This window comes from Cygnus atratus, chromosome 1, assembly GCF_013377495.2.
Source record: "Cygnus atratus isolate AKBS03 ecotype Queensland, Australia chromosome 1, CAtr_DNAZoo_HiC_assembly, whole genome shotgun sequence".
In the NCBI taxonomy this organism is placed as follows: domain Eukaryota; kingdom Metazoa; phylum Chordata; class Aves; order Anseriformes; family Anatidae; genus Cygnus; species Cygnus atratus.
Genome location: NC_066362.1, coordinates 102,453,832 through 102,471,043, shown reverse-complemented (window position 1 = coordinate 102,471,043; position 17,212 = coordinate 102,453,832). Strand labels below are relative to the sequence as shown.

The window sequence follows — 17,212 nt, the reverse complement described above, 5'->3', positions numbered from 1 at the left end:
CTCTCATGTGTTTGGGTTTATTTGTCTCTAGCTGTATTTCCTACTGATTTATGGGTAGATTTGACTCCAGCCTGAATCTGTCATTTGGACCTCTTTACTGCCTGCTAGCTCAGTCCTGGGCTGCCACCCACCCTTCACTCATGAATCACAGGTCTTTCTAGGAGTTGTTTTTTTTTTTTCCTACAGATACAGAAAATTACACTCAGCAATTTATTTATTTATTTATTTATTAAATGGATGGTTGTGCTAGATTTTCTTGACAATTGGTAGCTGCTGAGCACAGGGATAACTTCTCCCAGCCCATGAGATGCATGCTGAAAACACGTCTTCTCACTGAGCATGTGCCATGGCTTAATGACAGAGAATTACTGTCTCTAAGTAAAATGGTAAAGTGGTTGAAGCAAGAGTAGAGCTGTGATGCATCGTCTTATAAGCAAAGAAGAACTTGTTCAGTAGAGATATTTAGCTCAGAAATGAGTATAACTGAAAGATTTACTACATTAAATATTATACATCTAGGTCAAGAGGATTAGAAAAAAAAATCTTTCATTGAACTTCTGACTTTCACAGAGATTCATCAGGCACTAACTGTGCATCACATTTCATTTACAAAGATGGAGCACCCAGAGCATAGAGGACTCTAGGCAGTGTCTGTACCTGTGCAAGCGGTCAAGGGGACTACATTTAGATGGTATTTCTAGAACAAAAGTGTCTGTGGGCCAAATTAACCATTAATCTGCCTCTGATAATGTCCCAACATTCTTCAGGACTGAAGTGCATGTTATTGCAATGCATGTTATTGCACAACATTATCCCCTAGGATCGATGTTTATTGCTGGCTAACATTGGCGAGTCCCTGTTTCATAGGTGAGTCCGTCATCTTTGAGTCCCTGTTTTATTATAATAAAAATAGCCCCAGCACAACTGACTGTAAATGCTGCTTCCACCTACGCAGGCCTGATCCTGCTTGCACTCGTGAGCTCTTTTGTCTTTGCAGTGTCCTATCAGCACGTTCCACAGGCTATGTGAGCTGAGTGCATGTGCCATTGTCTTCTTATGATTCAGTTTATTCTTCCCTTGCCCTTCTGTACTGGAGCCCACAGACAGGTTCCTCAATTTTTGTTAGTATTTATCTCATGTTATCTCCCCTGCAGTTCCTACCTGAGTTGCCATAGCTCTGAGTTGCATGTCTCTGGACACTGCTTGTTCTCAGCACCTTGCTTTTCTCGTGTAAACAGCAGAAATGGTTTTAAACATAGCTCCAGTAAAGTTTGTGAGGTTGAACAAGCCAAAAGGGTGCCAGAGTTCCACTTCAGAAGCACGACATAGAGTTTGTGGCTGATTTTCATAAACTCTTCTGACCTGGAAGGGGAGTAACACAGCCTGCCGTCGCTTCCCACACAATGGCTGTTTTTGCTCATCTTGCCGTCACAGCTCCTGATTACTGATCAGCGGTGCCAGTTTCAAGGCTGCTGTGCCCAGCGGTCTGGTGCCTGGTTGCCAGTTTGAAGTGGTGCCTCACTCTGCTGAGGACAGGGAGATGGCCTTTCCCTGCAAGGGAAGCTGGTTACACAGACAACAGCTTTCTGCTGCACCCAGAATGCAAACGTCAATCGGTCTTCCTAAGGTGGGAAAGAAAGGGAGTACTTCAGACCAATGTATTACACCCTCTGCTACGCTGTTGCTCAGCTTTTGCTGGGGGAAATCATGGGGAGGCTGTTGGAAGCGGCTGCCATGGAATAAGGAAGCTCCGTGTTGTCTGGGTCTTGCCTACGAGCAGGTGAAGCACGAACAAAATGTGGTGTCATCCGGTGACTCAGATTGAAGGGATCCCTAAAGGGCATCCTGCCGACTGCAATGCGGGCTTGTCCTTCACAGGGGGGAGCTGTGCTTGCAATCCATGCAGAAGGAAGGAACACCACTGTTACATAAAGAGTAGCTGGACTGAAGCCAAAAATAACTTCATTTAAAAAAAAAAAAAAAAAAAGCTTAAAAATATTTTAAAGATACACGATCTGATCCCGTTTACTGCTGTCTTCACATGGTTTGACATTGTTGGATGGTGTACATGTCTCTGCATGGGTCCAGCTGTGAACAGTCCCTTGACTGGGACACAGGAGGTCTGAGGGTCCGAGCTCTGTTTCTGCATCTCCACTTCCTGCTCTGTGATCTTCAGTATCTTGCTTCACTTCTCTCTGTTCCTTTCCCATCCTTAGCCCTTTTAATGCAGCAAGGTGGAATAAACTCCCACAAAATAGAGTTGAATTTTAGTCCATAATAAATAAATAAGTAAATCCCAAAACATGAAACATCGTGAACCAATTTAATTGTCTACTTTTGCCATTAAAATAATGTGTTTTTTATTATTTTTTTTAGTAAGTGTTTCCAATAATATAAATTGTATCAGAACCTAGTTCAGCTAAGTTTTGAAAAAGTTGGCAAGGATGGAGAATCCACAGCCTCTCTGGTCACCTGTTCCGGTGCTGCACCACACTTAAGGTGAAAAATATTTTACTGATGTTAAATCAGAAATTCCTTTGTTGCAGCTTTAACCTGTTGCCTCTGTTCCTATTGGTGTGCATCTCTGAGGAGAGTCTGGCTCCCTCTTCTCTACAATTCTGCTGTAGAGAATTAAATAAAATAGCAAAAAGAAATATTATAATTCATACAAAGCCTGAGTTTTCTTTCAAATCAAGGTATTTTAATAATTACAATTACTTATCTTCCTTTTGGGGAACTGCATTAAAAATGCAAAACATTATTAAAATCAATTTTTCAACTCAAGGATTTATAGTCTGTGTCCCTGAAGTGGGACTCTTCGCTTGTGCTTGTATAGCATCTGCTTCTTCTTGTGCACTGCCTGCTTAGACTGAGCCACTTTTGATTTCTCTGCCTTGGGTTTGTTAGACTCGGGTTTCACTGCTCTGCCCTTAGATGGGATCTTTGCCTTTTTTGGTTTGTCAGCTTTCATATTCTCTAGTCTCTTGATCGCTTTCTTGGCCATCGTGGTTGCCGGTTTCTTGGCTTTGCTCAGTATTTTCTTCAGAGCCAGAGCTATTCTGTGCTTCTTTGCAGTGCCTGCTAAGGGTCAGGTGCTTCTTGGTCTTTGCTGCTTTCTTGACTTCTCCTTGACTTTTTGCTGAGCTTTAGGGAGGGAGAAGCACCAAGTTCTCTTGTGCTGTCCTTGTCCAAGCTCCTCAGCCGCAGCCTGGTGCAGCTGTTTTTCTGATTTTCTTCTGTACTACTTTGACCAGTTCCCTTTTGGAGTGGTGAGATAAAGTTAATTTGTGCTTCTTGGAGACAGGGCAATATAGAGTCAATCTGTGATTCTTGGATACAGGCATAACCCTCATAATCATCTACCACCAGCCCCTGGAGACTGCAGGTTTGCAGGATTTGGATCCTACTGCCACTTTATCTGGCTTCTTTACAGATGCCTTACAGGCTGGAGCACACATGCAGCAGCAGCAATTGTTTCAGACATGAAAACCAACTCACACAATGTCTTGACCAAGGTCTTGGTTTCATGCTGATGCACATATCAGCACACTGTCTCTTGTAATGGGCGCCTTGTACCTACAAAATATTTCCATGTTCAAAGCATTCCTATGGGACTTATCACTCTGACTGTTCCCCTGTAGCACTGAAGTCAGACTATCAAAAAACACACCCACTAGAAAATGCTTTATAGCTCACTATGACTCTTGTCTGGTACCCAAATGGTACAGAGCAGCTGCAGCAAGCAGTGTTTGCTATTATTATGGATTAACTCAATTACAAATTAATCATGCTTTCTTCCACAGCCTAGTCCTAGCATTGGGTTTTATCCTTGCTGTAGAAGAAGGGTTCAGAAGAGTTTCTTTTCATTGCATAACACATCTGAAAGAAAAAAAAAAAAAGATGAGTAGTGAGTGTAGTGATCACAGAGGATGTATTAATACATTTTTGACACAACAGAATACTAAAGACCATTTGGGGCTTATGCTATGCAAATGAGAAATTTGGGCTTCAGTTTAGCAATGAAGTTATTAGCTCTGTTTATGCCAATTTCACCACTGGAATTTAGTCCAAGAACTTCATGAAGGATGTACTGAGACCGAGGAAAAAGTAAAAATTCCTGTTGTTACTGGATCAGGCTTGGTCTAATGTTTAAAATAACAAGAAAACAGCTAAAAGTGTAGATTTTTACCTAATAGTGAGAATCTCATTGGTGAAAAGGAATAGTGTGTTTAGATTAGGGGATTGGACTAGATGACCTTTCAGGGTCCCTTCCAGTCCCTGACATTCTGTGATTCTGTGATTTTGTGTCTGGTGCAGGGTGAATTTAGTTGTTCCTGAGGCTCTCTACACCATGGTCACAAGTACTTTTCCCATCAGCTTTTCGTAAGCCCAGCACAATCATTACACCGTTTCTCTTAGCCCCATTGTCCATCAGCTGGTGTCTTTGTAGCTTCCTTTTGGTTTAGTTTAGGAAAGACGTCTGCACTCTTCACAGTCTCTGCATGCTCATTTGCCATTTCTGTTCTCTGAGGGTTCCTAGCAGCACTGCTTCAGGGCAGGCTTTTACCTCTCCAGTCTGTGAGCTTCTTTTAGTTTTGTCAACTGTTTCCCAGAATGGGATTGTACCAAGCTAGCCCCTTTAAAGTAAATGTGCCTGTGCCCTACCCCTACCTGTATCCGTACAGAAAAGATAGAAGAGATGAGTGAACATAGTGGCCCATTCCTGAGCACAGACTGGACAAATGGAAATTAACTAGTCATGTGTGCGAATGAAAGGGCTCTATGTTTCAGTGAGACCGTTGCTTTGAGGCCATGCCTGAGTAGGCAGCAGAAACAATGCTACAAGCCTGTGTGTGTAAATCCATTGGGCACCAGTGAATTAAACTTTCTGATCATAATAATTCATAATCAGTAATTTCCCAGGGTCTTTGCTTTCCCTTCAGATTCTTCCTCTTCTTTCTCTCCTCTGCTTTCTAGGAGCTTCTTCCAGCCTTTTTATTCAATCAGAATCCATGATTTTGGCTGGAACCCAAAAGAGTATTTTTAAGCTCTATGAAATTAGCTGTGAAGTTCTCACACTCTTGGATACCTTCCCCTACCTTGGCAGCTAGCTCAAATGTTTCACAACTCTGACCTCACTGCTTTACAGCAGGAACTTGGGAGCCTCCCATGTAGTCATGGCTGAAGAAATACTGATAATAGCAGTCTCTCATTCCTGTCCCATGGCCCAGAGCACTGGGCCCCCTGGAAAAGGACCAGGGTATCAGGGGCAGACCCTAACTCTACTGTCTGACATTCCATACTGGCGTTAAGGAGTAGAGTTTAGTGGTGACACCCCACAAACTTTCTGGATGTCTCCAATGATAAGAACATACAAGCAGATCTGAGCTCTAGGGGGAGTAAGAAAAGAACTAGCAAGGCTATCTTGAATCTTCTGAGAATACTCACTTTGTTCTTAAGAAAACTTTGTAAGATGCAAGAACACAGTTCATCAGGACCTCCAGCCAAGGAAAGTTTATAAAACTCCAGGGAAATCTCAACATATGACTGCAAGCCAAGGAACATGCAACATACTGCGCTTTAGTGAGCTCCCAAGCACTTCTACCACAGCCTCTCCCAGCAAAAGACTTCCTCAAAGAGAAAAGGGAAATTATTATCAGGATTACCCAGGTCCCAGGTGCAAGCTCTTTTTGCAGTGAGTAGCATGAACTGCAAAAACTGCACAAACAGGAGCTAATAAGAGATAACTTTGGTCTGCAAAACCATAACCACAGCGAGGAGGTGACTCTCATTGTGAAAAACTGCGGTGCAAAACAGAGTTTCTCCCCGTGACTAGCAGATGATTGCAGAGATACAGAGCCAGTAACTTCCACTAATGAGGGGGAAGATGTGGTTGGGAGCAGGGTCTGGGTGCCCAGGCCAGGGGACTGAGCTGTAGAAGGATGGAATAACATTGGAATGCCACACGCAGCACCCTGTGCAAAAAGAAAATGCTCTCCAGGTCTGTGCGGCACAAAGCCAAAAGCCAAGTCAGATAGGCAGGGCATGCCAGAGGCTGGAGCTGCATGCACTGCTGTGGGAAGCAGCAATGTGCAAGTAGCTCTGGTGGTACCTCCCCACCCAAAGCTGTCAGCATGGGGAAGGTGCATTCTGCTTTGATTGCAGACTCCGTGTTTTTCTTACTGTAAATGAGATAAGCTGCCAACCTTGTCACAGCCTTGAGCTAGTGAAGTTACATGAAGTCACATTTAGTGCATGTGCTTGGACTCTAATCACATTTGTTACCTACATTTATGGTGGGGAAGCCATTCACTAGTTTCCAAACTCCTTAAACCAACCCAGACCCTTTCCTCCTTCAAGCGGTGGTCCCAGCAGGTGTCAGGCACTGGTTGCAACAGATGGACCTGTTGCTGCCAAGTGATGTGGTGGGGGAATTAACACTGGTCAGAAAAAATATGTGGGGTCACAAAAGTAGGATTAGGGTTCATTAGGTCCTACAAGGAACCCAGGCTGGGCTAGTAGAGAGCTACAGGGCAGGAATGAGAGGCACATACAGGACTGCGGTTGAAAGATGTGTACTCAATTCAGTAGTTTCACCCTAATTTGCCTCATCCCCCAACACCAAAACAAACTTGACAGTGGAACAGAAATAAACTGTGAGTCAAGCCTCCAGGTAAAGGTTTTACAGTATGAGCCTGGAAAGCCAAATTACTAGTAAAATGCATAATAAAGTGTGATTTTAGTGCGCACACACAGCAACCAGATGCCCTCAGTTCTGCATCAGCGGCATCATCTAGAATTCTGCAGCATGCAGTAGTGCACAAGGTGGGGATCAAGGTTTCATAAAACCACCCTCCCAGTGGTATTTCCACACACCCTTCACTCTTGCTTTCTCTCCCGCCCATTTCCTTCTCATCATCTTGGATCCCTGCTCTCGTCTAACATAGCTGCCCCCTCAGAGGCACTAACCCATAGCGCTTTAGATTTGCACTTGCAGCTTCCCAGCACGCATGTACAGACACACACACCTCTTGGCCATGTCCACCCCAAGTGGACTTGGACACACATCCTCACAGCTTTCGTATATCTCTGTGGTGCTGTATATTCCACACCACAAAAGGCAGTGCTTTGCCTCGCCACTGTTGAAACCTTCTCCCCAGGCACAGCATCAGATGCATTGCAAGAAGAGTTGGCAGGTCTAGGAACAAGGATCTTTGCCCAGTGGAGCAAGCTGCTTCCACATCTAGTGCTGTTTTGTTTTTCACCTAGGGTGGGAGCAATGGGAGTTTTTTGCCTGGCAGAACTGCCTGAACAAGTGGACAACCTCTGTGTTGGGTCTGTCTTTTACAACTGTGTGATGAGTCAGTGGAATGAACACAGAATGCAATGTAATGCACTTACAGTATCAATGTCTTTATTTGCCAATGTCTAACTACAAGGAACTATGCTCTTGCCCTGCTCGAGGTGTCTGTGCAAGTTTGTGTCCACGGTGCACCAGCACTTGTTGAGCAGAGAAAGTTTTTCTGGTTGAGGTTTTCGCTTGAGGCGAGGGGAAGCAGGTGGCTGCATTTCTTGTGCTCGGTATAAGATCTAACCAACTGGTGATGTTGGCGGTCGTTTCAAAATGTGATTTCTGAGCAAGGGGTGAATGGAAAAAATAAATATGTATTTATATCGATACACAACAGCACACATCTTCCTGTTGACTAAACAAGCAACTTCTCTTCTGCTTTGGGGCTAGGTAATTGCTTTTAATTATTCACCACATTTTTGCTCTCTGATTTCTTAGCTCTTTGCTTTCTGATTTCTTAGCTTTTTGCTTTCTGAAACTTTAGTAACAGTGATGGTGATATTCCTCCTCTGCCCCTACAGTGCTCTTCAGTCTGCTAATCATTTCTACATTGTTCTCATTTTAAGACAAAGAATAAACCCCCGAGTACAAGGAAGTTAAAGGGATGCTGGGGCACCCTTCTGGAATCCTGACAAGCTGGAGCAGTGTCTTTTTCTAAATAATACTCCAAACACACCAATACAGAGACCTTTCCTAGCTTTCCCCATTGGCCTTATTTAACTGACCTGAGCTTTAATCAGAAACACAGATGGAGTCATATTCTGCAAATTGTTTCTCTGTCCCAAACCAAGTTCCTTCTCCAAATAACTTTGCTTTGAACAGCAAGGAAGGAGATCCAGAGTGGCCAGAAGTGGCCAGAATCTCTTTTCATGTGTATAAGCTCCCATTCCAAATAGTCCCACCGTATGTTAGATTTGTCAATTTACAGCCAGTGACTAGCAGCTAGATCAGGGATCAGCAATGTTTCGCTAAACTTTTTTTTTTTTTTTTACCAGAGCAGAAGATCAGAGGTGACCTCTGCTAATGAGAAAGAAAAGCTGCAGCTCCTGCCACTCCATAGGAGCTGAGGGTCCCTCTCAAGATATCACCCTAGACTTGCTACGAGACCCTGAAAATACATCCACCTGCTGGCTTTGACACCATGTTTCTGCTCTGGGAATTAGAGGTAGAAGCAGGGAATTGCTACTACTGCCTTTGGACATTCACACTGCCAGTGAGAGGGAGGCTGCTGTTCAAAAATAAGGGTGTTAGCCTGCATCATTGTTTTGACTTGCTAGCCCTTGCCAAAGAGCGACGTAAAAATAACTCATCTATTCGTTCATACATTTTTTCTTTCTTATCTCTGGGCAGAGCATCAATATTTAAGGAAGAGCGCTGATGTTTTAAACCTTGAAGAATTAATTCCACTTACAGACAGAACCTGAGAAAGGATCTATTTAAACATTTCATGACAATTGGCATGTTAAACCTTTGAGAAAATCATTACCCACAAATGGGTTTATGGGGACAAGCAGGCTGGGCATGAAGACATTTTTCAGCTCCTTTAAATGAGAAAAAAAAAAAAGGTAAAATTTTCTATAAATGTTTGGTTGTGAAAATTAGGAACTAGAACAAAATAAAGCTGAAGCTACCTTAACTTATCTGATGAAACATAAACAGTTGTGATCTTAAGGAGCACATTTCATGGGGTGTGTTGCTTTCTTACCTTCTCCTTCTTTTTTTTTTTTTAATGTCCTGTGTAACAAACATCCTCTTTGCATTATTGAAAGGAAAAGAATAATATGAAAACATGACAAAATGACTCTGGGACTGACCTGGGAGATTTTTCACAAGGTACTGCTAGGGTAAAGGCTGAAAGGGGGCAACTGTTTTATTAGCTGGAGTGTCTCCTTTGAGTCTGTTATGTAGGATGGGGATTTGCAAGGGATGCAGGCTGTTCTGGTTTTGGTAAAGCCTTAGGAGCCAGATCGTCAAAGAGGATAATTGCCACTATTCTTGAGACCGATGCAGCTGCCAAAAAGTGTCTGTTGAGCATGTGCCCTACTCCTGTGGAGTCAGAAAGACACCTCCCCAAGGAGTAGGACAGTCCAGTCCTGTACCTCCCAAGAGTTTTCCTCTTCCTGAAGTAAGCATTGCTGGCCACACTGAAAGACAAGGTACTCTCAAAGTGCTGGGACATAGAGTAGTCTGCTCTGGTCTGGCAACTCGTCTCTCCTTTTCACGTTTTTGCATATACTGGTTTCACACAGTCCTAGCGTGCTGAAAGCCAGTAAAATTAATAAGTAAATCAAGCAAAGAAAAAACGAAGAACTACCCCAGCATGAGGTAAACAAAAGGGCTGTAGCACTCTCAGCCATGCCCTACTTGGGGGAGAAATTGAGTGGAATAGCCCCACCACCACCACCACCACCACCTCCTCAGCGACCTTCCCTGGCTGAAGTTGCTCCCTGGCTGTCCTTCAGCCCTGCAGAAGGGATGAGCACCCTGGCAGCTGCTGGGGGGCAGTGGTGGAGCAGAACCTAGGAGGCAGAGAGCTCCGCTGGTGGAGCAAAGAGGGTATATGTCCTGAGGGCTTGACTGCACCTATCCCTGAGCCTGCTGAGCGCAGGAACCTCTGCCACGAGATACCCAGCGCAGGGTTCTGGCATCTGACCCCACAGCCTGCTGCTTGCAGCAGCAGTTCCAGCTGTGATCAGTAGGATCACGGCCTGAGTCATGCTCCACGGGTCTTTTGCATACAGCTTTGTGATTTGGGGGTTATGCCTGCTCCTTTCGTGCTGACACAGCCCAGCACCTGTGGCATTCAAGCATTACACTAGGGCCACACGCTCCATTTCTGCTCACTACACCCATGCCTGTCCCACGAGCTAGATCCCCCTCACCCTCAGCTTTGGTGCTGCCACGTGCTGCCAAGCAGCTGCTAGGACTTGCCAGAGGAAATGGAGGAGATGGCAGGGAGTGCACCAACAGTTTCATGTTCCCTGAGCTCCTTCCCCCTGGACACGCAGCAGGCAGCACGCAGGGTGGCCGTGACACTGGTGTAGACCAGCGTCATCATCTTCACGGCACAGCTGCATGAGCAAAGGCCCAGAGGGATAGTGTGGTTTTTGCCCACATTCACGTTAGTGGTACACAGCTCCCAGGCCCCTCTCTAACCACTAGACAATGCTTCCTGCCTTGTTATGTTATTGATATTAATTCAGCATAATTTTGCAGGCTGGGAGGACCCAATGGCAAGTGCAATGAGGGGAGGTGGCCAATGAGTGCAGAGCATCTTTCAGAACTGGTGCCCCTTCACACTTTAACCCTTTGCTCTTTGGCTCCTGCAGTTCCAGAGACCTTTCTAACTCCTCCCCTCACCACACCCCACCGAAATCTGGCAGGGGTTAGATAGTGGTGAATGAGGAGGGGTCATACAGGGCAGTCCACATTTCTGTGCACCAAGTCAGAGGACTGTGCAGACGGAGCCTGTGAGACGACCCCATCACCTGAGAGAGAACCTGACAGTCATGGACAGGTAAAATGAGTGCCTTCAGTTTCTTGCTGACAGAAGAAATCAGGGTCTTTCTCTTAGAATTAACCTGCTGTCCATTTGGTGCTTACTGTCCCTTTCCCTTTCTCCGTCTGACTCAGCGATCTAACTTCCCATCCTGTCCTTACATCTCTCTGTCCCCATCACTCTTTCTCTCTATGACTGTCTACCACCCTGAATTATTTTCCCTTTCTATCATTTCTCTTTCTCGTGACTATTCTCTGTTTCTTTTCATTCTCTTTTCTAGAAACAAACAAAAAAAACAAACAACAACAAAAAAGAAAGATGAACATTCAGATATTATCTGCATAAGCATCTCGATCTCTGCCTACTCTTCTCTCTTTACACCTGTTCTCTATCTTACATCAGATTTCTGCCTTATTATGTTTCTACTGCTATAACCCTTGTGCTCCTAGGCACAGACAGTTCCAGCATTGGATTCCTCTACTTGCACTTCAATTATGCTGCAAGCTAATTACCACTGAAATCACTCTCCACTGTTGCATATCATTCACACTCTCAGGGGCCTTCACTCTGATTTCAGGACTGGATTCATGAATCTTTATTTGTAAGGAAGGTCTCTGCTCAGTCAAATTCTTCAGTGCCTGAGTATAATCACAACTCCTGTGACTTTGCTGTTTCCCTTTGAACTATGCAACAGCTATAGAAATTTCACATGTAACCAGCCCTTTGTGCCTAGCTGCAGATCTGCACAGTTGCTCTCTGTAACACCTGTTCATTCATACTTCTCCTACCAGTCATGTTCTGAAATCCTTCATGGTGAAAATCCCTGGGGATGGTCAATTCCAGAGAGAAGGAAAAACAGGAACTGATGTTAATGAACATTTTTAGTTGCACATATGGCTTCTGTGACTCAAAATTTTCTTGCACTGTCTTTACTTTGTCCTGACACTGAAAAATAACCCAAGTGATCATTACCATATTTTCCTTTTTTTGGTGGTCATTTCTCATTCTTCGTTGTTCTTTGCAACCACATTCAAAACCATTGAATTGAGAAAAATTGGAAGATGTGAGGAAAAGGACAATGGGAAGGAAAATCAGAAATATTTTGAAAGCAAATATTTTTGTGCAAAATTAAAAACAAAAAAAAAAAGATAAAAGGGAAAGCCTGTTTTTCCTAAACTTTTGGTTGTGTTTAAAAGCATTTTTCCATGCAGGTTTTGATGAAATATCACCATAATTTTAATTGTTTTTCACCTGGCTTGTGTGGTTCTTCTAGAAGTGATTGCATTTTTCACCATTCCTCTGCTCTATTTTCTGCTGTTGTGCCATACATACCCCAGCTAAGAGCTTTGCAACCCTCTGGCCTGTCATACACATGTGATTGTCTGGGCTATCCTATCTGAACCACCTGAGGATCTGTCACAAAAGAAGGGATGTCTGCTCTCCAACACTTCTACAAGGAGGGAGAGTCTCCCCCACATCTGTCTGATAACACCCATCTAAAAGGGAGAAGCCTGAGACAAACCACTGGGCAATAGTTTTGTGAGTGGATGAATGGGATGTGTGGTGGTGGTGGGTGTGCTTGTGTTAGAAAATATACACATATGTTCATAAGTACACACAGACAGGGAAGCAAGATGAATATGAGGTGGTAGGAAATGAGGCTGCGCTAAGTGTGAGATATACCAGTGTGAAACAAATAAAAAAAGTATGATGGAGAACATACAGTGCAAGAGAGAAAAATGGGCAGGGGAAACACACACACAATGTGAACTGTCAGAGAAAGGTGTGATGAAGTTCAGCAGGATCAGTATGTACTCTACTCCTGACAACTTGCAAGCCCAGCAGAGCAAGCCTGGGGCAGTGCTTACAGGACAGACCTCCAAGAACTGCCTGGGGCTATTGATTTGCTGAATAACCTGCTCAGTAGGGATGCTTTGCACTTTGAGTGTGCGCAGGACTCTGCAGGGCCTTGTATTCTGTATGGACTTTCTTCTAGCAGGAGACATGCCACAGCTCACAAATGACCTACTCCTCTAGGAACTTGTGCGTATAAAGAATGGCATAAATAAATGTGTGTGTTTGTGCTCTGTCTATGTGAGCAAGACAGGTTACTTTGCACTGCAAGCTGAGGGCCACATGGCAGGAAAGAGGATGTGTGCAAGTGAGTGGCTTGCCTATCTGCAGGACAATCAGGCAGCAAGAATGCTTTGAGGGAAGAAAGTGACTCTCTGGCAATGCAGTGTCTCAGCTGGGAGTGCTAGAGGTGCACTGGGGAGGGCTAAATGACAGCAAAACATGTGCACAAAGTAACAAAAGGTAAAAGGGTGGCTGTGACTGTGAACTGGCACCTACAGTGCAACGACCATGTGTGCGGGTGCACAATGGAGACAAACCTCTGGAGGAGCAGAGAGGATGCCACCTTTATCTGGAAGTTAACCACTCTGCTGTGCTCAGGTTTTGTGGTGACAATGGGAAATAAATGAAGGATGTTTGTATAAGAATTTTTCCTTGCTGAGACTCTCAGATATAAACCAGGAAATTCCTAGCGAACCTAAATTCCCCTTTTCCACGCCTCACTGGAGACCTCCAGAAAACTCAGCTCTGTATCACTTACACTGACCCTACCTCCCTGCTGAACACCAGCCTACCAGAGGGAAAAGATGACAAAGGATGTGATTATTTTTAACCCGTTCACTTCTGTTTTGCATTGCTGTGGGGGAGGTGAATATCTTACCTCAGTGAACACAGCTGTTCTCATCTGCCTATGTACCTTCACTTGGCAGTAAGGCTTTTTGTTAATGTTCATGACTATTTTACTCTCCCCATGCTCCTATTACCTCTCCCCAACAGGATCTCTAGCATGGGAACCATCCTTTGCCAATCTCTGTGCTTGCCTAACATGGGAATGGTACTTGCCTCTGGAGATGTGTCAGCATACCTACCCTACTGTTTATTTCTGTCAGTTAGGATATGGCAACCTATCCTAGCTTTTAATCTCTAGCCCTGAACACTTTCAGACATGTTCTTCCTTTGGGCAATGCTGGGAAGAAACTCTGTCCAGTATTCTCTAAAGAGGCTTCAATTTGATCCTTCCTTTGACCCAATGATTTTCAGGGTTTCAACAGCAGAAAGAATATATCTTGATGACTGAATTCCAGACCCTCCCATCTCCCGAGATCAACTCTTCTCAGGCACTTTCATCCTTTGCTCTCATTGGTGTCCATCTTTTGGATATTTGCAGATACTTTCACACTGCACTTAGCCATGGTTGCTGTTTGACTAATCATTGCTAATTCACTTACTGTTTCCACTTGCTAGGTCACCTGCTTCATCCCCACAGTCACGTCTGCACCCTTTCCCTAACATATTGCATGCAAATTGCTGGTGTTTTTCTCTCACTGAAGGGCCTGGACTTCATGGAGATATTTTTGTTGCTGAGCACCTGACATAGACATGGCCAATTGCTGGCTGCAACGTGGGGCTAATGTAAATTGTCTCTTGTCTTCTCCTACAGTCTCCTGATGAAGAGGAAACTTTTCCTCTACAACTTCAAGAACCTGCGCTGGGCCAAGGGCCGTCGTGAAACCTACCTCTGTTATGTTGTGAAGCGCCGTGACAGTGCCACATCGTGCTCCCTGGACTTTGGGTACCTGCGTAACAAGGTACAGGGAACACCTTGGCATCCTACTCTTATATCCATGCTGAGGTACATGCAGCTCATTTGCCTAGGGTAACAGGGAAAGAAGGGCTGCAAGAGGCAGCACCTGATCTGACACATGTCCACAAGAATAGGCACTGCACTGGTACATAACATTTGGGGGATGCAGCCTCCAGGTAAATCTGTAACTCATACTAGCTCAGACTGTACTGCTAGCAAGACATCTGCAGTCCTTGCTGCTTTATCAGTACCTCAGTTTTCCTTCCTAGCTCCCACAGGAGCCTCTTGTAGCGTGTCCCTGCATTTTTCTAGCCAGCCTTCCACTCCGGTACCACTGTGCCCTCTTCCTCTGCGCGCTGACCATAAGACCCGTCCCCCACCTTGTCCATCCTCCCCTCACATCCCGCTCAGTTCACACCTTCTTCCTTGCCCCTCTTGCAGCCTTCTTCACCCCTGCCTCACGCTTTGCCCCTCTCCCTCTTTCCCTAAGATGGGCTGCCACGTGGAGGTTCTCTTCCTACGCTACATCTCAGCCTGGGACCTGGACCCAGGCCGCTGCTACCGCATCACCTGGTTCACCTCCTGGAGCCCCTGTTACGACTGCGCCCGACACGTGGCTGACTTCCTGCGCGCCTACCCCAACCTGACCCTGCGTATCTTCACTGCCCGCCTCTACTTCTGTGAGGACCGCAAGGCAGAGCCCGAGGGGCTACGGCGCCTGCATCGGGCTGGGGCCCAAATCGCCATCATGACCTTCAAAGGTAAGGTGGGAAGGGTGAAAGAAGACGACTGAAAGCTATGGAGGATTAGGGAGAAGGGAAGATGATCACAGGATATGATGATTTACTGAACCTAGGAAAGGTCAGTGTCTTCTCTGGGGCGGCCTTGAGCACTCTTTAACTCCCCTGTGCCTTGCGCAGATTACTTCTACTGCTGGAACACATTTGTGGAGAACAGGGAAAAGACCTTCAAAGCCTGGGAAGGACTGCATGAAAACGCTGTCCATCTGTCCAGGAAACTCCGACGGATCCTCCTGGTGAGGACCAATTCTTCTCCTTCCAGTGCCTCTTCCCCTCAGTTTCTTCCTCTCTTCCTTGCTATAGTCCTGCTCTGCTCTTGCTGTCCAGCAAGAGCATTTGTCATTTCATTCTTTCCTGAGTCTTCACTTTTCATGTCCTTCATACCTCTTTCTCCCATCTTCCTTCATATCCCCTCTCATCCCTTCTTCCCTTCTTCCACCTCTCACCCCATCTCATGCCATTCTTTTCTCCTTCCCCATTTTTATGGTCTTCTGCTCACTTGATAACTGATCTATCACTTATATTTTGTTCTACAGCCACTGTACGAAGTAGATGATTTACGAGATGCCTTTAAAACTCTGGGACTTTGAAGCGAAAGTCATCAGCAATCAGAAGACTACAACAAACACTCGATCTTTGATTTTTCAACTCTTACTTCACAACATGTCTTTCTCTTCTTCCCTCTTTCCATCTCTCTTCCTTCCAGCCCTGTGTCCAGAGATAAGACTATCCTTACTTTTTCATTTCAAAGGAAAATTAGGCTGATCTTCTGAAGACACATTCCCTGAGATTCACACCTCATCCATTGCTAGCTGGGAATATCCGGGACTGCAGTGACATTGCCAGGGAGTTATTTGCCCTTCCTTGGTCCCTTTAGAGCTAATTCAGGTGGCCCACTATATTGAGTTTTGGGTTTGGCTGCAAAGCTCTTTGCGTGACTGTGTTCACTGGCATCACACTGATCTGCAAAAATCACCAGGGCTTTGGGGAGCGTGTCTTTTGCTCTTAGAGGTGCACTACACTGAGCTGCTCTGTATATGTCCTCCCTTGTGAACTGGTTTATTTATCCTTCTGGATGTGGATAGGAATGTGAAAATCATCAGCATTTAAGTGGTATAGCCTACACCCGAACAGCCAAATTGGCCAGTTATTGGGAAGCTCCACTGAGGGTATTGAACCAAGTCCTGGACAGCTCAGGCAGCTGAGCTTGAAAACCTTGCTTGAAGCCAGCAGATCTCATAAGTAGATTGTGTGCAGACCTGGGTCTTGTAATGCCTCCTGTCCAGAAAGGAGGGAGCTTCAGTAACTGTGGATCCAGGTTTTGTGCCCTATGACACATTGAAACTAGACAATAAAAACTTAAAATGAAAGCAAAAGATTTGCTAGCCAAAATTTTCAAGTGTGAGCTACAATTCTGGATGCCCAGCAAGATATATCCCACGCAGAAATCATAAGTCCACTTGATGCCTATTAACTACATTGAGAGCCATGACAGCTCTGTGTCAGGACTGACCAGTGTGTGGACCTCTCATGCAGCCAGGAAAGGAGCCTCCAAGGCACTTCACCACAGCAATGTTTTTCCATCATATATCTACCAGAAAGCAAAATTCATTTCCACATTGCATAGTCCCTCAGACTTAATTTCTCATTCTTGTAGGATGAGACTGTGGCATTCTGGATGGTGTACTGGTGTCTACATCAGGCACTATCTGTTTCTTGACATGCTGCAGGGAGGAGCACCACAGGTCTCGCTACTGGAATTCTTTCCATCCACTGAGCAGTTCTTCCTAGGTCAGACCTGCACTATGCTCCCTCCCCAGCCAACTGTCCTCCGCTGGAGGCACCTTAACACTCCTACAGTCCTCTGTCTTTACAGGCCTTTTATTGCCCATAATACAGCTATA

At 45.1% G+C, this 17,212-nt stretch overlaps 1 protein-coding gene across 1 annotated transcript; it reads left to right on the top strand.

Moving 5' to 3' along the window:
• The first annotated feature begins 10,860 nt into the window (after positions 1 to 10,860).
• Positions 10,861 to 17,038, top strand: AICDA (activation induced cytidine deaminase). Its single transcript, XM_035546032.1, has 5 exons — positions 10,861 to 10,868; positions 14,365 to 14,512; positions 14,999 to 15,269; positions 15,429 to 15,544; positions 15,845 to 17,038. Exons 1-5 carry the CDS (start codon positions 10,861 to 10,863, stop codon positions 15,896 to 15,898), a joined length of 597 nt encoding a protein of 198 aa, XP_035401925.1. The 3' UTR covers positions 15,899 to 17,038.
• The last annotated feature ends 174 nt before the right edge of the window (positions 17,039 to 17,212 follow it).